The 23,663-nt window shown below is 39.3% G+C and overlaps 1 protein-coding gene across 27 annotated transcripts in view; it reads right to left on the reverse strand.

Moving 5' to 3' along the window:
* Positions 1 to 23,663, reverse strand: part of celf2 (cugbp, Elav-like family member 2) — a 200,679-nt gene that overhangs the window by 21,971 nt on the left and 155,045 nt on the right. For 17 of the 27 annotated variants that reach the window (XM_017707616.2, XM_017707614.2, XM_037538299.1 and 14 more), the window contains 4 exons: positions 21,698 to 21,832; positions 13,018 to 13,097; positions 7,254 to 7,475; positions 5,407 to 5,470 (listed from right to left, as the gene is read on the reverse strand). In XM_017707616.2, the coding sequence (XP_017563105.1) occupies positions 5,407 to 5,470; positions 7,254 to 7,475; positions 13,018 to 13,097; positions 21,698 to 21,832 (501 nt within the window). The remainder of the gene's footprint in view (positions 1 to 5,406; positions 5,471 to 7,253; positions 7,476 to 13,017; positions 13,098 to 21,697; positions 21,833 to 23,663) is intronic. The other 10 variants (XM_017707631.2, XM_017707627.2, XM_037538321.1 and 7 more) reach the window with 1 other exon arrangement.

Consider the following 23,663-nt stretch of genomic DNA (forward strand, 5'->3'; position numbering starts at 1 on the left):
CTGAAACTTGCTTGACCATGAGCTGTGATTAGTATTTCACAGTGTCCACATTTTAATATCATTCTTTGTTATTACAGAATATCTAGTGTGTATGTATGCGGACACATATTAAATAAGGTGGCTGTGAATGTGAGTATTTTGAAAAACATAGGGGAGAAATAGTGTGCGTGTGATTGTGTGTGTGTGTGTGTGTGTGTGTGTGCACGTGTCCCACACACACCCTGCTCTACTGCACTCAAAAGGGAGAGAAAGTGTGAGGGATCAAACAGGAGAATGCACAGAATGTGTCGTATATACACTGTCGATGTATATACTGTAAACTATGAGTTAACACAAAATTAACACACACACACACATACACACACACAAGTTAACAAACTACTGTAGATGTGTGTTTTCTGAGCTGCCAAAATTTCAAAAGCAATGAAATTGGAGCCAGTAGTTTTCCTGTAGTCAATAACCAAAAGTGTTTTTTTTGCAACCAATCAAGTTGCTATCGATTCCCCAGGGAAATTCAGACTCTTCATAACTGGAACTTGTTGAGAGACCACAGATTTCAAAGCTCCAAGCCTGCCAAATGGAATCTGGGCTAATACCAAAGACGGGGGCGCAAAAATGACCTGCATTCGTCCTCGACAGCGGGAGAGTTTTTCCTTTTTCAAACAGCTCAGACAATCCTGCCAACACAGGAAATGATGAAAAAATGCTGAAAAACTTTGCTGCACAAAACATCCGAGGATTTTAACACATCAAAATATGAGTTTGATTTCCAGCTTCGTGTTCTACTAATATGTCACTTAAGTCTTCATTATACAGGGTACCTACACCCTGAAAAAAATGGTTTGTCAGATCAAGCAAAAAAATGTGGTAACAAGTAAATTAACTAGTTTTATTCAACCTAAATAAATACTTTGAGTGAACTATTGTTTCAATCAGTGTACTTTGTTGAGATGAATAAAACTAGTTCAGTTGCTTAAAATACATGAAATATTTTTTTAAGTTGATCTGACGAGCCACTTTTATTTACAGTGTATACGTTCCTTCAAAATAAATGCTTTTTAAATGCTTAGACTTGCTACTGGTCTGCAGGGCATGCGCTTTTAGTGTTGGCCATCCTCTAGCCCAGTGGTGTCCAGTCCTGGTCGTGGAGAACATCTAATATCGCATCACACCTACTGTACACTTAGTCCAGGTGTGGTCCATGTTAAAGCCAGGTGTGTTGGATCTGAACTTTCCAGGATGATGGATTTGGTACACCTGCTCTAGCCTTCATAAATGGTCAGTTAGAGACTACAGATCTGCTTTTGGCTGGATATTTTAGATGGTAGACCACTCTCAACCCAGCAGTAATACTGGTGTGCTTTATACCAGCACCACACACACTACCATGAACACTACCATGTCAGTGTCAATGCTGTGCTGAGAATGATCCAGCACACCAAATAACTGGACAGGGATATAAGTACTAAAATGTAATATAAGTAGTAAGCTATTATGAGGTAACTTAAGAATGGCAATAAATTCAGTTAACTTAACCAAAGTGAGTGAAGAGTGTATGGTGTGTTGTGGCACTATTAGGAACTGAAAGGAGAAGAGAGTCAAATGCATAAAAAGGGAAAGAACCAGCAGGAGAACAGGCGGCTATGGAGCACTGTCTGAATGCTTTTGTGCTTCTGAATAGAGGAGAAATCTAAGCCAGAACAGCATGTTTGCTCTGTGTGTCTGTGTGTGAGTGTTTAAAAATGCCTGCTGATTAGCTGGCATACAGCTAGGTCGGTGGTCAAGGAGGGCACTTATGCAAGTGTTGGTTTGAATTTTGTTTCGGTGTCTTTATATGTTAAATAAAGCAATGAAACGGTGGGAGTGCAAGAGGGAGAGAGAAAAAAGAAGACAGAGAAGGGGAAAAAGAAAGAAAGCAAGAGAAACAGGGTGGGAGTGCAAGAGGGAGAGGGAAAGAAAAGGACAGAGAAAGGGAAAGAGAAGGAGAGAAACAAGCATAGAGTGAAAAAAGAGAAAAGGGAGAAAGAATCAAAGAAACAGAGGTTGGAAATGCAAGAGAGAAAGGGAAGAAGAGAGTTGCTAAAAGAAAACAAGAGAGAGGGAGCAAGTGAATGTGAGAAAGAGAGCAAGTAAGGGAGTGACTGTGAGAGGGAAGGAGTGGCTGTGAGAGAGAGGGAGAGTGAAAGAGAGATAAGGAGAGTGTTTGTCAGAGTGGGTCAATGGAAAGAGTGTCTGGCTCTTAACTCAGTGCTCACTGTGTTAGTGTGTATTATTAAAGCTCCTTATGGCTTATAACACTCAGTGTGTGTTATTGAAGCTCCTTATGGCTTATAACACTCAGTGTGTGTTATTGAAGCTCCTTATGGCTTATAACACTCAGTGTGTGTTATTGAAGCTCCTTATGGCTTATAACACTCAGTATGTGTTATTGAAGCTCCTTATGGCTTTTAACTCCGCCTACAGCAGATGTCAGCTGCACACAGCACCTGCCAATCACGGCCCGTTGCCAGGTGACAGATGGAAGAGTCCAAAGATTTTCACAATTCATCTGAGAGAAAGAGCTGAAATTTCAGTGAGCTCAGAGACTCATGCCGGTTTACACTTCATGAAGACAAGGAGGTAAACACACACTCACACACACCCACACCCACACAATCACTCAATCACACTTTTGTACTCATACCCTAGTGTGTATAACTAATGTGTGCATGTGTATGTCTAATATAAAAATGACCACATAAAATCACAAAATGTACTAAACTAAACAAAGCATCTGCTTGAGTAAATGTTAGTAAGCAATTATAAATGTCTGTTAATCTTATTCTTTATCTTTTATCTTTAATCTTTATTGCCATTTACACTAAACCGGAAGTCTACACATTTTAATCAAATGGTTTAGTAAAATTCCTAATGTGACAAGTAATTGCAGAATGAAATATATTTTAATTATGAGCCTTATTCTGCATTTTACATATATAAGTTAAAATAGGAAAGAGTCAAATGTTTTTAATTAATACAATCACATAAATAATATAATAAATAATTTCCGTGTAACTGTTATCAAATGAAATGGGACACTTTTGGCTCTCTATTGGACCAACAAATGAAATGTGACTCTGTGTTGAGCTGCTAGGGAGCAGTGAAAGGGGAGGGGTGAGAACTCCCTGCTGTGAAAACAGTTCATCCCCACCTCTTCCTAAAGACGACCTTGCTGAGATAATAGAAAGCACAACTGCAGCTTTCTTGACATCGAATGGCACAATAAAAACAGCATTTAAACATAAATCAACACTTTTGTAAATCATAGACATTTCAATCTCATATTTCTATTTATAAAGCGTTCTTGTTAATTCATGTAATTCTTATATACCTCACATATTTCCTTATTTTTTGAAGCTGAGCGTTTGTACAGCTCAGATGCAACAGCAAATGGCTTTCTTTAGAAATATTTTTAAAGATGGTTGAAATTAAAGCAGTCTCAGCACTCTGAATAGCAGAGTCAGTGTCAGGCGTGGATAGCGGAAGTCTTCATTATGGGAATCAAACTTTCATTATCAGACATGGCTCTTTCTTGGGATAAACTCCATTTAAAGTGGTTTCACAAGGGGCTGCTGTTTTAGAAAAAGAGAAAAACAGCAAAAAAAAGCACAAACTGGATTTGACAGTTATGGTAATCTCACCAAATTAGAGGCAAATCTCTTTCATCCTGTACTGTGGCAGCTGGTGCTGCTGTCAGCTTACTGTGAACCTCAGTCTTGCTTGTGTGTGTGTGTGTGTGTGTGTGTGTGTTTCGGAAACGCACTGTTGAACTTAGTCAGGAGCTTTGAGAACTCCTTAATGGTAAACAAAACCAGCAGCATACTCTTCGTATCCAGCACAGTCGCTAATTAAAGAGGAGAGACAGATTCTTTTCCTCCATTCAAGGGAGGAAAGCATTGCGGAGGTGAAAAAAAAAGAATCACTCTCCACTATGAACATGGTTTTTGGTTATTATCCCTCTTTTTCTTCCCTTCATCTGCAGCAGTGACAATGATAATTGAGCGGCTGCTCTGAATATTCACTGCATAAAGCCCAGACGGCTCGATAAACAGACCACAATTAAAACCTGCCAAACCTCACACACATACACGCAGAAAGAAACAGCGTGGGAAAAAGAGAGAGTGAGAAAGAAAATGATAGTGAGACATACAGAGAGAGATTGAAAAAAGACAGTGTGAAAGAGGGAGAGAATGTTGAAGGAGAAAAGGAAAAGGGAAAGCAAGCAAACTTTTTGTGGCAATACAACACAGAGATCTGGAGTCCCATAAGTCTAAAAGACACACACACACTTGTCAGTCTACTTGTATAACAGACAGATCAACACTGTCTGAATGTTGGTGACACATGCAACACTTTGTTCCTTCTCCATTTGCTGTCCTTCACTGGTGGGACTTCACACACATTCTGGAAAGCTGGACCAAAACACCACCAAGAGCTTTGGAGAAAGATAACAGTGCTAACAATGTTAGTAGCGCTAACTGCACAGTCTCCACGTAGGTGTGTCTGTGGCTATTGAGCATCCTTTAAATATCCCTTGGACAGACAATAATGCCACTGTTGAGTTTGTAAGAGGAGTAAATGTGTTAAAAGTAGGAAACTTTTGATTTCCTCTAGCAAAGCTAATAACTGCAGAGGCTTTGTCCTTTCACTGTGGTTAATATTTACATGTATTAATTTGGCAGATACAAGTCTTACAATTCACATGGCACATACAGCTTAGATTCGATGCAAGTGCTACACGACTACACTGTATGTAAAAAAAAACTTTTAGGTGCACCCATTGCTGACGCTACCACTCAATTGCAAACACACAGCTTGTGTAATCTCCATCGAAAAGCATTGCCAATAGAATGGGGTACTCTGGAGCTTAAGGTCACCATGCCCAGGGCCAAGCATCAGCTAGAGGGACACAAAGAGGAACTGCATTCTCTGGAGTGAGGGAGCACTATCCAATACATTTGGGCTGAGTTAGAGTGGTGTTTGGTGTCTAGTTCTAATCATCTGACATCAGTTAGACCTCATTAATGTCTTTGTTGCTAAGAAGGCTTCATAGTAAAGGATGTTACCAGAGATGGCATAAACAAAGTTCATCCTCGTATTTGAATATCTAATTTAAAATTCTTCCATTCACACACACAAATACGCGCACATTCATACACAAAAGAGATTCTGCAGATCGGAGAGGCAGCAAGATCCCCGACTGCTGCTACTGAAATCTGCTCTGGGTTTACAAGTTCACACTAGAGGTTAAAATGATCCAGAACTGGAATGGTTTAGTAATGGGAGTTTAGTAGAAGGGTTAAAATGGGCTTTTTTGGGTTAACATTGGGGCAGTTGGGTAAAGGGGCTGAGCTGAGGTCAACTTACCTGCCATCTGCTGGATACCACTGAATGCTCCCAGGTTACTGGAGGAGGTTGCTTGCTGTAGCAACTAGAGAGAGAAAAGAGAAAAGGAGAAATAGAGATAGTGTGACGAGACATTAGTAAAGCTAAAACAATATCTACATATTTGCTTAAAGCAGGGTTCTCATACTCAAATTGTAGAGCTACAGCTCTGCTCAGTTAAATGAACAGTTTTGTAAAACATCAAAACTGACACAATTTTGTACCCCAAGTGTAGTTGATCCACCAACAAATTTTCATGTATGCAGTTTACATGATGGTGGGGTATATGGTTACCTGTTAGGTTTATTATCATTCTAGCTCTACTGCAAAACTAAAAAAACAAATTTCAGACACCAAACATGCCTCAGCTGATTGACTACATTTGGGGTAAGGGTAAAATTGGGCATATTTGATTTTTGTCAACTCTATTCTTTACTGTACAACACACCTGATTCAATTTGATAATTAACCCATCAGAGGAGTCACATGTAAGATTAAGGAAAGCACATGCAGTACTGTGATCCTCCAGAATTTGAGTTTGAGAGCCCTGGCTTAAAGTAATGTAGAGTCTGTGTGTAAGGAGAAGGTTTGAAGGAGTAATAAATGCAGATGAGACACTATAATGTGCTCTAAAGTAAAATTTTTCATAGGAACTCTAGGACAGTCTGTTAACAGCAGAGACACACAGCGTTGTTGTTATTCAGAGAACACTAGTCAGAATCAATAATCAGAATGCTAAGTAAATGATTTTTGCTCAAATTGCTAAAACTAACCAAATTCTACATTGAAAAGCACGATACTGAGGGTAAAAAGAATTGACAATCACACATGCATAGTGTTTTATTTTCTGTATTGCTAAGTGGGTGGCGAATATGGCCATCACTTCCCATGGTTGTGTGTAGCTGCATATTACAGAGTGTAAAAAGTGCTGGGTAGGGCACAACAGAGTGGTCACTAGGGGACGCTAAAAAAGCAGAGTGGTCACTAAAGATGTTACCCCAAAGGTTTAAGATGACAGGATTGCTAGCGTTAGCTCAGCCTTGGGCTAAGGGGAAGAAAGGAGAAAAGAGCAAAAGAGGTGGATGGGGATGCAGTGGTCCTGTCCCAGTGCTCTTGAATAGTGCCTTTTGCCCTGTCCCCTTGTATGATGACTGGTTGACAGGAAGAGCAAAAGGGAGATGTGCAGGCTAAGCTGTTTCGCTAAAGAGATTGACATGTGCAGGGCTTGAACAGGAAGAGACAGTGCTAGAGGAGGGGCAGAGGTGGTAAAGAATATGTTTTAAAGAGGCTAAGACATGACAATGATATACTATGATGTGATCTGAAGTAAGAATTGTCAGAAGGAACACAGCGCTAACTACAAACTGTGGAGTTGCCTGAGGTGTGCTAAATCAAGGTTTAGCCAAGATTTGCTGTGTCATCCAAGTATGTTTTTGAAAGATTTTTTTTTAATGTTACCCTTGAGGGGTGCCATAAAATTGCATCTAAAATAATTCAGAGGTGGTTGGTCTCATAAAATGTGGATGTGAAATAATTTAGCACACAAAATCTAGTTAAAAACTATGTTACTTGAAAGTCACAAGGGTGAAAAATCATCAAAAACACACTTCTGAGGACATTACACAGTGAAGGCACACTGAGCAACACACAGCAAATTATTCTGAGTATGGGAACCAGTTCTTTACATTAACGGAAATGCAGAAAGAGTGAAAGGGAAACGTGCGGGCTGAGCCGTTTCACTAAGAGATAGTGGAGTGGGCAGGCCCTAAGCCAGAAGAGACAGTGCAGGGGCGGGGTTTAGGATTTTGGGGGCGGAGACAGTGACTGACTGCGGCGGCGGCGTTGGCTGCACTGCTGGTTGCCGTGGTTGCGTGGGTGTGGCCTCTTACTGCCAGATACTGCGGGGTTAAGCCGGTCAGGCCGGTCAAGCTGCCCCAGGCGGAGGCGCTGTTGAGCTGCTGCATCTGCTGAGCCAACTGCTGCTGCAGCCTTCGCTGCTCTTTATCCTTCTGAGTGTCAGCAAACTTCACCACCATGGGGGAGGAACATCCCTACAGAGAGAGAGAATGAGGAAGAGGGAGAATATGAGAAAAAATAAAGGGACAGTGAGGAAAACAGGGAGGGAGGGGGGGGGAGGAAGAAAGAGGTGTGGAGACAGGGAATGAAGAAGAGAGGGACAGCAAGAGGGACAGGAAGAGAGAAAGAATATGAGGGGGGAAAGAGCGGCAGAGAGGATGATATGGAAGAGAGAGGGAATGAAAGGAGGGGAAGAAAGAGGTATAGGGGCAGAGGGAGTGAGACAGGGAGAGGGAGTATTAGAGAAGGACAGCAAGAAGTGTGTATATACACACACACACACACACACACACAAACACACACACACACATGCACACACACAGGAGGGAGTGCTTGGTGAATAGAGTGTGTTGTGGGATTTGGGTTGAGATGGTGATATTATTTCCCCAGAAAGCGATTTCCTGCTTTATAAAGCTATTTCATCATGTGTTTGAGAGACACACACACATACTGCCTACAATGCACTCCAAAGACCCACTGAATCTCTGCTAATCTGTCTCTATTTCTGTCTCACTCTCTGTCTGTCTCCCTCTCTAACACTGTTTCTGTCTGTCTTTATCTCTTGATTTTGTCTTTCTTTCTTGATTTTCTCTCTTTCTTTCTCTCCACACTGTCGCTGTCTCTCAAACTCTCTTTCCTTCTTTGTGTCTCTGTCTCTCTCTCTCTTAAACTCCCTCTCCCTTTCAAATTCTCTCTCACTCAAACCACAGAGGGCAGCCAATATAGGCTAAAGCCCTAAGGCTCTGCACAGAGAGCAGATAATGAGTGCGTGTGTTTCTAGGCTTTGTGTGAATTCTGTATTAGAACATGCTCTCTCTCACTCTCTCTCTCTTTTTCACACACACACACACACACACACACACACACACACACACACACACACACACACACACACACACACACACAAGTATACATGATTTGAGAACAGAGAAACAGGCCTCTGTAACAGAAACTACATGTATTAATATCATAGCTCTTCCGCAGGCTACGCCAGCTAACACATAGAGACAGAGAGTGAGAGCGAAGAAGAAGAAGAAGAAGAAGAAGAAGCTGAAAAATCTGAAATAACATTTTTGGTCAAAACAAAATTCTCTATTTTCAAATGTAAAAAATCTAGAAAGCTTGCTGTATTGTTCTGGGCTATCCAATTCATTTCCCCTCTTACAGAATCTTTCTGTCATCTCATCTACAATCCTCCCTTCTCTCACTCTCTCTTTTCATCTCACTCTCCCTTTTTCTGTACTCTTCTTTCTTCCTTTTTTCATCTTTCTTACCTCTCCCTCCTACTCTCTCTGTCACTTTCTCTCTCTTCTCCATTTCTCCTTCTTTCTTCTTTCACACTCTTCCTCCTCTCCCTTTCTCTCTTTTGTTCTTTCCCTCCTCTCTCTCCATCTCTCCCTCTCCCTTTTTGTTGTCTCTTATCTATTTCGCCTCTCTCTCCCTTGCTCCGTCTGGTCTGGTTTTTCTCTCTCTCACTTTTCTTGCTCTCCTTCTGTCTTTCTCTCCCTCAACTCTCCTTTCTCTCCCCCCACTGTCTCTCTGTCTCCTTTTGCTCTTTCTCCCTCCTCTCTCTCAACCTCTCTCTCACTAGTACTAAAACAGAATTGTGTCAGAATAACTGAATCAAATCATGATAGACTGATTTGTTTCCTATAGTGTTGTAATTAAACTGAACTGAATCCGTTTTAATCAAGTCAGATCAGTTGTTACCTCTAGAGTCTGTCCACCTCTCCCTTCACTCTTTAGTCCCAAACAGCAGGCTTATAAGAGAAGTGAAGACGAATTTAGTGTGTGAGGTAAAGGTATGTGTGCATATGATGTGTTTAAGAGGTTATCGGGATGTGTGTGTGTGTGTGTGTGTGTGTGTGTGTGTGTGTGTGTGTGTGTGTGTGTGTGTGTGTGTGTGTGTGTGTGTGTGAACAGTCACACATTCTACGAGCCAACGTCACACTGCTTGTTCCATTTGGAAAAGTGATTTTTTTTTTTTTTTCACTCTCAAATGGGGGATAGATAAAAATAAAAAAATGAGATTGTGCTGGAGGTGTCAGTCAAGTGATGCCATCTCAGGGCATGCATCTCAAGAGACCTAAAAAATCTCATTACTCTCTCTCTCTCTCTCTCTCTCTCTCTCTCTCTTTCTCTATGACACACACACACACACACACACACACACATACACACACACACACAGCTTGTTTTGCTTGCTCATTCTATTTTCTCTCCTGTTGCTTTAAAATTCTGATGAGATGTTTTAAGGACTATACTTTAAAATTAGGCTACATTATTATTATTTAAGCCTAATGTGGAGCTTAACCATTCACATATACTCACGCAGCTTCAGTCAGACAGGACAGGGACTGTGTGTGCTTCTTGTGAATTAGAGTAGAAAATGTGGATGAGGATGGATTGTTGGTTTAATAGGACACACACACAACGCAAGAACACATAATAGGAGATACAAACACACACACACACACACACACACACACACACACACATACACAATAATGACTGCATACATAAAGAAAGGAGATAAAAATGAGAGAAAAACAGAGGAGAATAAACAGAGAAGCATGTCTGGGGATACGACTAGTAAACTACTACTATGAAATAGGCCTTAGAGACTATACTAAACCACAAAGCCTATCCAGAGTGTAGGGTTCAGCAATATGACAGTTACATTATGTCAAAATTCGCTTTTCTGAGCATACTGTGTCATCAGTGTTTAAAGAACCCTAACTAGCTGCATGTTTCATTACAAAATGACTATACATTGTATTGTTTAATGGATTTAGAGCATTGAAATCACTGTATTTTTAGTTTTTGGTAGTATATTTTAAATGTGCAACTACAAGTTTGTTTGTATCAAAGACATCATTTGTATTATTATTATTGGTCAAGGTAAGGGTTTTGCTGCTGGGCTTGTGTGTGTATGTGTATGTATGTGTGTATGTTAATGCTGCTGTGCTCCCAACCCTAAATTTAACCTCAGAACCCAAAAGATCAGCTTTGTCATCTTTTACAAATCAGTTTCACCTGAAGTACAGATTAATGCTTAACAATATATGGATTCATTCCCTGAGGAACTGTGATTAAATTTAATTGCAATCAAATCTAATAGAATTAAATCAGTTGTGGACAGATAGTCCAGGTAATTGATTCATACAGATACCTCAGGTAACTAAATTCATTCAAAGAATTGTAACCCAATCAAAAGAAATCCAGTCAAATTGAATCAAATCAATTTTATATAGGTACTTCAGGTACTTTGATCGGTTCCATTATATTCAATTACAATTCTTTAAGAAATCAATCAGTTCATCATGAAAGAAGTTATCCATGATTCAGTTCAATTCATTTAAAAGCAATTAAAAATGGAGAGCAGACTAATTTAAACACTCCCACAACCACCAACCGTTCGTGTTTATTAGGGGGTTGGCCCCCATAATGTGATAAATACAGAGTCAAACACACAAATGGTCTGTTCCGACTGCTATAAATACTTGTAAGTAATTAATTTGGACAAGGAATTCAATATATTTGTGAATTTTATCTGCTTTCTGTAATTATTCATAATGACCATGATGTTATTTTCTATCCTTGTCCTTGTCACTTTTACAGAATTTGTAACAATCGCAGATATCCAGTTGGTTAATTGAGGGTTTTAACGGTTACATTTTATTGTCTGAAGTGATAATGATGGGTTATTAAGGTTAATGGACATCAGGAATTCTGCAGCAGAACACACACACACACACACACACACACACACACACACACACACACACACACAGCTCAGAGGGCAGAAAATATAGGCTAATGCCCTAAGGCTGTGCATGGAGAGTACATAATGTGTGTGAGTGTGTATATGTGTGTGTAGAGTGTATAGCAGTTCAATATTAAAATACACTATATGTCCAAAAGTTTGTAAATACCTGCTCATTCAGTTTCGTCTGAAATCAAGGGCATTAACAGAGACATTGCCCCCATTCCTCATTACTGCAGTAACAACAAACTTGCATTTAGTCATAAGAGCATTAGTGAGGTCAGGTACTGAAGTTAAATGATTAGTTCTAGATCACAAACGCCACTCCAGCTCATCTCAAAGGTACTGAAAGGAGTTCCATCAATCCAGAGCATGCAGTTTTGAGGGTTTTCTTTCCCTCTTGCTGACACTTGTCATTAAGCATGTTGATCTCAGGCTCATGTGTGACTGAAAGGAGCTGATTTTACTTGTTAGCTAGAAAAAAGGAGTCTAAATACTTTTGGACATATAGTGTATTCTGTAGGGTTGTATCAATACAGACATTTTCAGGTTTAATACTGTATGTCACCCTAATACCCTAAATATATGCAACACTTAAAATTTATAAGTGCTTTTTAAAAAATTCTAGTCATTTGAGTGTGGTTACTACAAAAGATGGTAAATGGTACATGGTCTGAAGAGCGTGAGGGGAATACTGGCGATACGGTTTTACATTTCCAGACACTTATTATTTCCATAGACTTATTATTTTTTGACACTGCACTGAAATCGCTACACTCTTAGTATTCTCAGGCTTTCTTTCTCTATCAAATGCACGCACACATAGGCCCTATACAAAAACGGCTGTCAGCACTCAGTGATGTGACATTTTGACAAGCAGTGAGATGGACAGCTAAACACTAAGGACCGAATGACAGCTTTCTGGACATAAGTGTGTTATTAAAGTGTCGCAAAGTTATTAAAGGCTAACGGCAGCATTTACCGTCATGCCATTAGTGTCAGAATTGGAAGCGGGCAGTGACCTGGCCACCCCCTGGTCAGTCAGGAAGGACGCTTTCTGACTGACCAGGGGGTGGCTACGGCACTGCCCGCTTCAAATTCTGACACTAATGGCGAAGAGGAGGGTTAAAAAGCTAAACGTTTAAACGTTTCTTCAGCTTCAGAAATATGAGGAGTGACTGTTGGAGAAGTTTCTTTCTCTCTCTACCTCTCTCTGTCTCTAAATATAAAGTTACAAAGTTCTGCCCTACTTTAGCCTTAGTTTGAAGTGACAGACTTTTGGCTGATAGATACTGGCTGTGATATTGGCCGAAGGAGAAAGGAGGCAGTGAGAGACGGAGAGGGAGATGATGGTGAGAGAGAGAGAGAGAAAGAGAGAGAGAGAGAGAGAGAGAGAGAGAGAGAGAGAGAGAGAGAGAGAGAGGAGAACAAGAAAGAGACAGAGCAAGACATGGATAGTGGTAGAAAAAGAAAGTGAATGAGGGAGAAATAGAGGTAGAGAGTGAGAGGGAGGGAGAAGGAGACAGCAAGGGCTAAAGATAGGAGAGAGGTAGACAGAAAGAGAAATATATGATAGATAGAGCATAGAGAGAGCAATTGAGAAAGCAAGAGATGAAGAAAGCAAGAGAAATAGAGTGAAAGAAAAAGAAAGCAAGAGAGAAAGAGAAAGGAAGGAGAGAATGAGAAGAGAGAAATAGAAACAGTAGAGGTAGAGAGAGAGAGAGAGAGAGAGAGAGACGAGAGTACAGTACCTCCATGGTCTGAGACTGATGCATGGCTTTGATTGCATTCTGTGCCATTGCCCTGGTAGAAAACGTGACAAACGCACATCCTGCAGGAAGGGACGAAGAGAGGAGGGGTAGGGGGAGGGAGGGAACGAGGGAGGAGAGAGGAGGAGGAGGAGGAGGAAGAGGAGAGACAAGAGAAAAACAAAACAAGACAAAGGGTTGGACAGGTCGTTATAAAGCCATAAAACAGAGATTGTACAGAGAAGAAGGCAGACAGCACTTTACTGCAAAAGTGGCTCAGAGTAAAACATTCAACATTCAACAACAGTAAACATTCAACTTTCCCTTTAAACAATGAACAGTGAACACTGAACAGTAAACAAACAGTCAGCAAATATATATGAACATCACTTTCTCAATGGTTTATGAGTTTAGTTTGGTGTTGTCAGATTGTGGTGGGAATAAGATCATGGGGTAAGAAGAGGATGCTAATTGTTCACATACATATAGTGAACATGTATAGTGAGTTTGTATATATGAACACACAAACATTCATATTTGCATACATGTTTGTATATGTACACACATACACATATTGTATGTATAGCCACATACACACAGTACAGACTTTAAAAAGGAAGTAACCTGGCTATCATAAAAGTTTAACTCAACTGAACTTCAAACAATGAGAATCAGAATGTAACAAACACAGTTATTGTTCCGTTATTGTTTAAATAGTAACATACTATTTAAAGTTCACTGAACTCAAAATTATAAGACAGCCAGTCTACCTACTTTTGTAAGTCTGCAAATTTACGTTGCACTACTGTTCAAATGTTTGGAATCACTGTTTTTAACAACAAAAAACCAAGTTTATTGCAGATACAAGTATAAAATTATTCTAATATGATGCTAGTGCTCAATGATTTCTTAAGTTTTAACTAATTATTATGACTATGCAAAACATTAAGAAATGTTTAGGTGTGTCCAGAAGGAGGAACAGAGCTGCAGAACATCCTTAAATGGCATATAAAGCTGCAAAGCACTTAGAATGGAATTAATATGCAGCAAACCCGATAGGAAATTACCATAAATAACTACAATATATTATTAATAATTTCATAACTAAATATTGAATAAAAAAAAGTGAAATACCTTCTGTGTCTAGCTCTTACTAGTTCAGTCGCCATATAGGATATTATTGAATAAAATAACAGTTATTACAGTTCGGACTTGTCTAAATGCTTGTGTGCATGTTTCAGGCGCATACCTCTGATTTTTGCATGGGCTGTAGGAATGGAGATGATTGCTGTGCAGATAGTTCTTATTGTTCTCTGTGTAATTTAGTTTCTGCTGGTTTCAGGTCATCCTACAACTCTTTTTGACTGACTGCCAGCGTCTTTTGTTGTCCTTATTAAGAGTCTGAGAGCACTGAGTGGGGCCCGTATCCAGGGACAATTAGTCCCATCAACTTTACTCATGCAAGTTTTCAAACTAGTTGTCATTACAGAGATGAGTCTTTGCTGGGGATCTGTAGCCTTTTCCATTCAGGTGTTGCTTATTAATGTTGTCCCTGAGAATTTTAGGAAGCTCCTTCACCTGGACCACGATTGTTACTTCTTGTGTAAAATTGTTCTAAACAATATGAGCATCTTTTCTGATGGCAACAGTTGCAGTTTGCACAAGAATGTTTTTTTCTGAATTAATATTCAGAACTTTTTTTTTATGTAAACAATATATTTCATATAGTATCTGGATATTTTTCTATGTCATTTATAATACAGTATATAATAATTACATATAAAAACAATAAAAACAAAAGTTTCCATTCTACATTATATATGTAGTACCATCAAAGAATCGGGTAAAGGGGGCTAACAAAGAATGCAGTGACATAGATGGACTACAGTCTTTAATTGTAGAACTACAGAGTACTCCTATGTGGTAAGTGGAGCTGATAAAGTGGACAATGAGTAGAAAAAAGGTGGGTGTACTTAATGAAGTGGCCAGTCGGTATATTTACAGTACATAGCAATGTGTTTCCAACACTAAAACACTTTATAACACTAGAATAAATACAAATAAACATATATACACTACAAAGTATTTTTTGTAGTAGTAGTTCACATCTTTATTGCTTAGACAAACCATGTACTGGATGTTAACCGCCATGAGTTTGGAAATGGTTAAATGAAAACATTGATAGACATAAGATTATTGTATTGAGGTCATATGTATTTTTCCTAATGTTAGTGTTTTTCCTGAGCAAATAAATGCCTACTGTGAGGATTAGTAGCTTTTTAAATCTCATTTTGGAATGTTGGAACAGTACTGTATGTATGTGCATAATATGTGCATATGCACTCCCACATATGTGCATGTATGTATGTAGTGAAAAAGTATAGTTAGTATGCTTGGTTACGCTGTCACAAGCACATACACACAGGACTATGTGCACTGGAACTCTCCCTCTCTCACACACACACCCTCCACCTTGCTGCACCCATTTGCTCTGTAAAATCCACTCAGCACATCTCACACACACACATTTGCATTTTTATGTCCCCCCCAACCCCCCCACAGAGCACTCTAAAAAAACCTCAACGGTGAAAAGCAATCTCCTGCCTTCCTGCTGTAATCATGACAAACGATCCCATGAGGCTGAGTGGTGCTGGAACCAAGCCTGCAGGGGCTGATGGGAAATGGAGTCTTTAGTCTTTAAGCTGAAAAGCAGGTGGCAGGAAAAGGAACAGGCCATATGGAGGCATGCTGGGAAACTGGCACTGTCTGAGGAGTCTGCTCTACTGTACACACACACCCACACACACACACACACTCACACACACACACACTCACACAGAGGTAACAAGTCTAAGTCAGAGTTATTTCTGCAATCTCAGAATGAAATAACAATAGTAAAACAGAAATCAAAGAAAGAAAGAAAAGTGTAAGGAAGGTAGGAATAACAAGGAAGAAAAAAAACAAATAGCAGTAAGCAATTAAAAAGGAGGGAGAAAAAAGAAAGAAGGAAAGAAAGAAAATACCAATAAAAGAAAGATGGAAGAAAGAGCAGAGGAAAAGAGAGCAATCAGTAATTAGCAATGAAAAAAGAAATCAAACCATAATGAAAAATGTAATTAAAAAAGAGTGAAGAAAAAGAAAAAACTAAAATGCAGATGTTGCTGCAAAAGACAAAAGAGAAAACAAAGAAAGAAAGAATAAAAGAAAAATTGACAGACAAAACCTGCTGAAGGGATAATACCTTAATTCATAATACTGTCATTCAACTCTGTGTTCAGTAGGAGGCGCTGTCTGTCCACTTCATCTGCTCTCCAACCAACACTTTCCCTCCTTCTCTCTCTCTCTCTGCCCTCTCTCCTCCTCTGCGACCTGTTTTTTTTTTTTTTTTTTTGCCTGAGAGAGTGTGGCCACTCCGTTGTGGACGAATGAAAGGGTGTTTATTTTAAGGTTGTTTAATTAGTGCCGTCATTAAAGTGGGTTTAGGCTCTAAAGGAGTGATCTGTGTGTTTTGGCAAAAGCTCAGAACCCTCCAGAGACACAATCTCCAGGGAGTAAACACTGAAAAAAACTTTCCTTTTCTTTCTTCTCCAAACTTTCAAACTCCAAGTCCTCATTTCCCTGCTGTCCTGCTCCAAACTCCGCTCCAAATAAACCGGACATGAAGGTGGAAGGATGTGTAAGTGAGGAAAATAAAAGCAAAGTTTTTTTTCTTTCTGTTTGCAGTGGAGCAACAGACAGGAGGTATAAATGTATGATGGGCCACACGGTGTGATCAGAAAAGAGAGAGCAGGAGAGAGAGAGAGAGAGAGAGAGAGAGAGAGAGAGAGAGAGAGAGAGAGAGAGAGAGAGAGAGAGGGAGACTGATAGGGTAAGGGAGAAAGGAGATATACAGAAAGAGAAAGAAAAAATAGAGATAGTTGGAAGTAAGTGGGGTAGATCCCTAGACGTAGAACCCACATGTGGCATGATCTATATTTTATTAATAGTGAAACTCTGTGGTGATTGATAGACCTCTAGTTGGAATAAGAGGAAGTGTGTGAGAGAGAGAAAGAGAGAGCAGAGAGGTAGAGAGAAAAGGAGAGTGAGACATAACGAACAGTAGAGACAGAGGGATATAACTGCATCTTATTGCATTAATATAATAATCTAGTAATTTAACATCTATGCCAATAAAATGAGAGGGAAAAAGAGAAAGAGAGAAGGGAGTGAGAGAATGAGGGAGAGAAAATTAGAGAAACAGACTGGAAGAGACAGAGACAGAAAGAAAATAGAGGAGAAAGACAGGAAGAGAGCGAGAAGAAAGCAATGAGGGCAAGAGATAGAGATAGGAGAGTGGCACAGAAAGAGACAGAAGGAGCAGGGCGGAGAGAACAGAGAAAGAATGGAAGAAAGAGAGAAATGAGAGACAGAGAGAAAGGGAGATTGGAAGACAGACAAGAGAGAGAGACAGATATACAAGAAAATACAGAAAAAAAGAAATGGAAGGGATAGGGAAAGAAAGAGAAGGAGAATGAGACTGAAAGAAGGAAAGAAGAAAGAGACCAAAAAGCAGAAAGCAAGACAGAAGGGGGATGAAAAAGAACAACAGGGAGAAAGAATGGGGAGAGAGACAAAGGAGAGAGAGAAAGCATGAGAAAGAGAGAAACGAGAGGAAAACATTGACAGTGAGAAAGAACAAGTGAGGATGGAAGAGAGACATATAAGGAGAGTGAGACTGAAAGAGAACAACAGAAAGAGTGGGAGAGTGGGAGTGGGAAAGAGAGAGGAGAGTGAGGAAGAAAGAGAGACAGAAAGGGGCGTGTAGGGGTGATCACAATCTAAAGGTCAACCAGTGAGTTAAAGCATCGACTTATTAGCAGCTTATTAAGAAAAGTTTACAAATATTATAATTTTGAAATGTTATAATGCCACAATAAAACATTTTGTTAATAAAACACTGCTGAACTGAGAAAGAGAGAATGACACAGAGAGATAGAATGGGAGGGAGAGAAAAAGAATGGAAGACAGAACAATGAGAGAAAAGAGTGAGCAAGAAAAACAACAAGAGAATAGGAGAAAGCTTTAGGGTAAAGAACAGGAGAGAGAAACGAAAGAAAGCGCAGGAAACAAAGTGGGTGAGAACGTGGGAGAGAGAGTGAGAGAGAGACAATGGGAATAGGAGAGAGCTTACACCGCTCAGCTCTTCAGGCTGCGAGGGACCACAGCGGTTGACCTGCTCCCCTCTAAACACACGTTTACTCATCTATTTATTCAGTCCTTCCGTTTTCTTTCGTTTTGTGATAGGGTGGGGTTCAGCAAAGCGAACATCCACTCTGTCGGGGCGATTTCAAATATATCTCTCAGCATGAGCTCAGGGAATAAAGTTAATCTCATGTGGAATTAAAATATTCATGAGAACCAGGGAGAGAGGGAGTGGGAGTGAGGGAGAGAAAGAAAAAGAGTGGGGGGGGAGTAGAGGGAGAGAAACACAAAAGAGAGAGGTGAAAAGGGAGAGGGAGAAAGAATGGGAGACAGAAAAGAGGGGGGGCAAGGAAGGAGAGAAAAAGAGACAGAAAAGAAGAGCAAAGGTGAAAAAGGAGGACAGCAAAACAGGGAAAGAGAGAGGGAGAGAGGGAGTAAGAAGGAAAGAAAGCAAAGAGAGTGAATGAGGAAGATATAAAGGAGAGAAAGGGGAGGATTGCTGAAAATGAGATCACAATAATAGGCTGTGATAGAAAGGATGAATAAAGGGATGGAGGGGTAGCAGTTAAACAGGTGTATTGGAAAATGGATAACAGCTAGTAAGAGCTGAGCATTCTGGGCTGTTGGGAGAATAAAAGATTACTTTTAGGTTTCTATGTACTGGTAGCACCGTATGCACAGGGTCTGACCGATATATCGTTTGGCCAATAAAATCAGTTCAATGGGTTTATGACTGTTGGCAGAAATTTTCACAAGTATGGTCCTATTAGTGGAGGTTCCGTAGCTAATCCCCAGAGAGTATGGTCCCACCAGTGGGATTCAAAAACAGGGATATCATTCTCAGTATCAACTGCTTACTCAACAATCAGTTCAGTTCAACCGATTCATCAAATCTGTCTACTGATTTTCTTCCCACAATATACAGTACAACACCCCAATACTGGTGACATTGCTAACATACATTTGTGATAATCGATATGAGTTAAACCTGCCTGGACTTTACCAGCCACACACAAGAGACAGCGCAAATGTGAGTCCCAGTTATTAATGGAATCAGGAAATCATGAAGTGTCACCACTTTAAAGATCTGTTATCTGAGCTTGTTTGCATGTAACCTGCTGATTCACCGTAACATTCTACTGTTGATGTGAACCTTATGCCGCATAACAATCACAAAGTCACTTAGGCTACTTATGAAAGGGTTATACATGGATAGTCATAGCACATTACCACTTTTTCTTTTCTGATGAAATACTGATATTGAAGCCTAGAACGTTGGTTGACACTGATGCCAATCCAGTATTTCTTTTTTAAAATCTACAAAATTTTAAAGTTGTACTATGTAAGTTTTGGAAACTTCTCTGGTGGAGATGTATAATTGTGCACAATCTGAGGAAGAACATTTTGTAATGTGGGTTTGGGTTGTGCTTCAGACCCCTTTCCCAAATGGATGAAAAGAGTATTCAAACAGATCTGAGTTCCAAGTAGTCTTCATCAGTTTGTGTTTGAGACCTTAAGATCCAGCTGGACCTTCTTTTTGAGCCTGTGCCTGTGACGTTAATATGTAAGGATATATGAGAGATCCCGAAAAACTCTGAAATTTGAGATGTCCGAAGCACCCCTGACTTTTCAGTTACCATTTGTGACTTTACAGTATGACACATAGTAGCACACACACACCATATTTTTTTGCATATTTTTACTACATGCTTAGTGTGTTTTGTTCTTATGCATCAGTAATGCTATTCATTTAATGGTATTATTGTAAGGCCATGATGCTGAAACTATTCAAACGCACAGTTTGAGTGTGTGCACTGTTTCATGCTAGATATTTACCAATATTGATGCATTCTCTAAGTATGGATAATATCTTTTTAAAAATGTTGTTTTAAAAAATTATGTTCAAGAGCACAATTCCTCTACGAATAACTTATTTGTTGAATGCATACTGAACGCATATGACAACACCTGTCCACTGCGGCAGTTAAAACACGCAGTACTCAAGGGGACAACAGAGGACGAACCAGAGTGTCAGTTAACGGGATCTGTTATTCCAACAGTCACAACTGTGCTGCATTAGTTGTTCTGTTGGAATGAAGAGGCAATGTATATGTTTATACGAGCAAACCAGTATTGTGAGAAACTGCTAGTCTGTCATGACAGTTGACCAGTATAAAGTAGGCTGGTGGTATAAAACAGCTTGGCCAGGCTTGACTGTTGTTATAGCGCCCTTTATTATGAAGTGTGTCTTGAAACAGTTTCTAATGCAATTACGCACAAAGCTGTTTGTGTCACTTGAAATGTTTGTGTTTGCATACTTGCATGAAGTATGTTTTTGGCCGCACTTTCTGACTAAAATTGTATGCCAAGATTGTTTATGGGACATTTTATCACTTTAAATTTGGCATCAGTATTGGTGACAGAATTTCCATATCAACTGGGCTCTAATTCAGTGTCCACAGTGTACAATAATGTGGTTGCAAATCTGAGAGTTTCACTAAAATGACAAAAAATTAAGTTGGTAATGTGTATGTGATGTTTACCGTCTCAGATAAGTGAAAAATGATAGTCAAAAAATCTGCAAGAGCGATTATAAAATAAGAGAGAATTTGGCCAAAAAAAAGTAATCTAAAAGTTTGGTTAAATTGATATTTCATATACACTATCCTTCAAAAGTTTGGAATCACCTGTTAAATTAGGTTTTTGTTTATTTTTTAAATTATTTTTTTATTGGATGGATGGATGGAATTATTTTTTTATTTACTCTATATACAATAATGCCTTATAAATCCCATAAATTACACTACAAAATATATATTCTTCAATTGTTTATTCAATATTTCAAGGATTCTTAGTTTTTATATAGTGTAAATTCTACCTCAACCTTTTTATTATCTCTATACAGATATGAGACTTTCTGGATTTTAATTTTATTGCAACTTTATTCTCAGTGTTCTACAGCTTTTTGGTCATTTTAGAATCATCTAACACAGCTAACATTTCCTTGTACATCTTACAGCTTCATACTACTTAGTTGAAGCTCATACTACTTAGTTGAACACATTACAGGAATTTTATGCATTTCTCTGAAACCAGACTGTTCATATCATTGAAAATTTTGATTCCAAACTTCTGAATGTTAGTGTAATCCTAAAGACATCTTGATCTCAAGGCTTATGGTTAAATACTTGTGGTGTGAAACCAAGAGCTTCCTCTTCATTTTACACCAGGGATTCAGGGTGGCATTAACCCGGTATCGAGCTGTTAATCTGTCCATGTTTTAGCCAAAATAATGTGTCATGATAAATATGGTGATTGTTTAGTTGATGATAATTAAATGTTCAAGTACAGTGCAGAAGAAATACAACTTTGCCAAGCTCAGATTGGCATCTATAGGTTATATATTGGTACTATATTGGTTGTTTTATTAATTTATCAACATCCACACCAACATCATCAGTCTGTGTGTGTGTGTGTGTGTGTGTGTGTGTGTATACATTACCTCGGCTGAGTCCGTCCGGTCCTCTCAGGATGCGACACTCCTCGATCTGACCAAAAGCGGAAAACATAACCCGGATGTCGTTCTCATTACACTTCTTTGACACCATCCCAATGAACAACTTCCTGTCCTCCACCGCTGAGAGAGAGAGAGAGAGAGAGAGAGAGAACGAAAGAGATAGAAGTAGAGGGAGAGGCAAGAAACAAAGAGAAGAAAGATATAGAAAGCAAGGGTAAGAGGGACAAAGCGAAAAAAGCGAGGGAAAAAGAGAGAGAGGGAAAGAGGGAGGAGAGAAGAAAAGAACAATGCACAAGTGGGGAAAGAAAAAAAAAATCTCATGAGCATCATTGATCAATGTTACATCACCACATCAACAGTCCTCACTTTCTACAACTCTTTCACTCTCTTCCACCCTTTCACTCTCTCTGTTTTTAGTCTCTGTTGGATGACCCTCAGTGGTCACTCTCCTTTAGCCTTTGATCTATCTGTGTTCATGTCTCAGCATGTGTGTGGATGTACAGCAGACAGCAGTTGTCAGAGAGAAGATGGGAACAATAACACTAGAATAGAGAAAAGTAGCACAGAAAAATGACACATGCACAAACAAATGCAGTATAATATGGCTCATCTGGGGACACCTAGCTTTTCAAACCCTTTTTAATACAAGTGATTGTGCTTTCTTTGTCATTTTTTCAGTAACTTTTCATGCTAAAGCCTAAGCAGGTTTATTTAAAGGAAATCAATGTCACACATGTAAATATTAGTTAGGAATAAAACAAAAGGCCACACATCTCCTTGTTGTGATGTCAGTACCCAAACCTTCCACCTTTGGACCAAAAGAGTTTCAGTATGCTCATTTAAACAGCAAGTTGGAAAAAGAAAACAGTCAAATTATTATGTAAGCAAAACCTGCTCTTCATACAAGGAAGACACTATGATGAAAAGTCAGATGGATGGGTAGATAGATGAATGACTAAATAAATGGATGTTTAGGTAGATACATAGACAGGTAGATAGACATACATTAAGTGAGGTAGATATGATTGTTGTATATCGCTGTTGTCAGAACAAAACTTTGTAATTCCATTTTTGTCGATTTTCAGTTTTTGGCATAATTTGAAAATGCATGTTGGTCTTTATATTGAATGTAAATTTTATGAAGGATGAACCAAAATAAATGGCCAAAAATGACTTGGAAAAAAAGTATGGTTCCATTGACTTTCATTGAAAGTAATGTATGTTTTTTCCTTCTGCTATAAAGCTACCATTTTGTATATATGAGGTTTTGTTCCGACAACAGCAGTATGTTACAGATAGAAAGCTACATCAATGCTAGATAGATAGATAGATAGATAGATAGATAGATAGATAGATAGATAGATAGATAGACAAACAGACTAATAGAGACAGCATCAGAGAGAGAGGAAGGCTGTGTGTGAGAGAGCAAGTGTGATTGGTGTTTAATGAGGAAAGTGTGTCTCTCAGTGGCGCTGCAGATAAACACACTGCTGCACTCTGGGAAATCAATAGCTCACTTGTTTATTTTGCTGTTTGAATTGTTTGTGCATTTAACAGCAATGGGATGAGCTTGAGATAAGAGCTGTTTCAAAGCTTTTCCTTTTCACACACACACACACACCACATCACACCCACCCACCCACACCATATACACACACCACAAACACACACATCACTGCTCTAGAAGAACATTAGCTGCTTTCGGCAGTATAATTAATTTACTCACAGAAAATATGAGACACATCAGACTTGAAGTAAACAGCACATAAATTCAGAGGTTGGTGGGTGATAGGGTGAAGAAATCTTGTGTTAAAGTTCAAAGCTAATGATTATGGGTGGTGGTACTGCAGAAGAATAACGAGAAGTTCTGTCACACACTTTGTTACACACACACACACACATACACACAAACTCAATCACTCTCAGTAGACAGAGAAATGGAGAGAAAGAG

This window comes from Pygocentrus nattereri, chromosome 1 (genome assembly GCF_015220715.1).
Source record: "Pygocentrus nattereri isolate fPygNat1 chromosome 1, fPygNat1.pri, whole genome shotgun sequence".
Classification (NCBI taxonomy): Eukaryota; Metazoa; Chordata; class Actinopteri; order Characiformes; family Serrasalmidae; genus Pygocentrus; species Pygocentrus nattereri.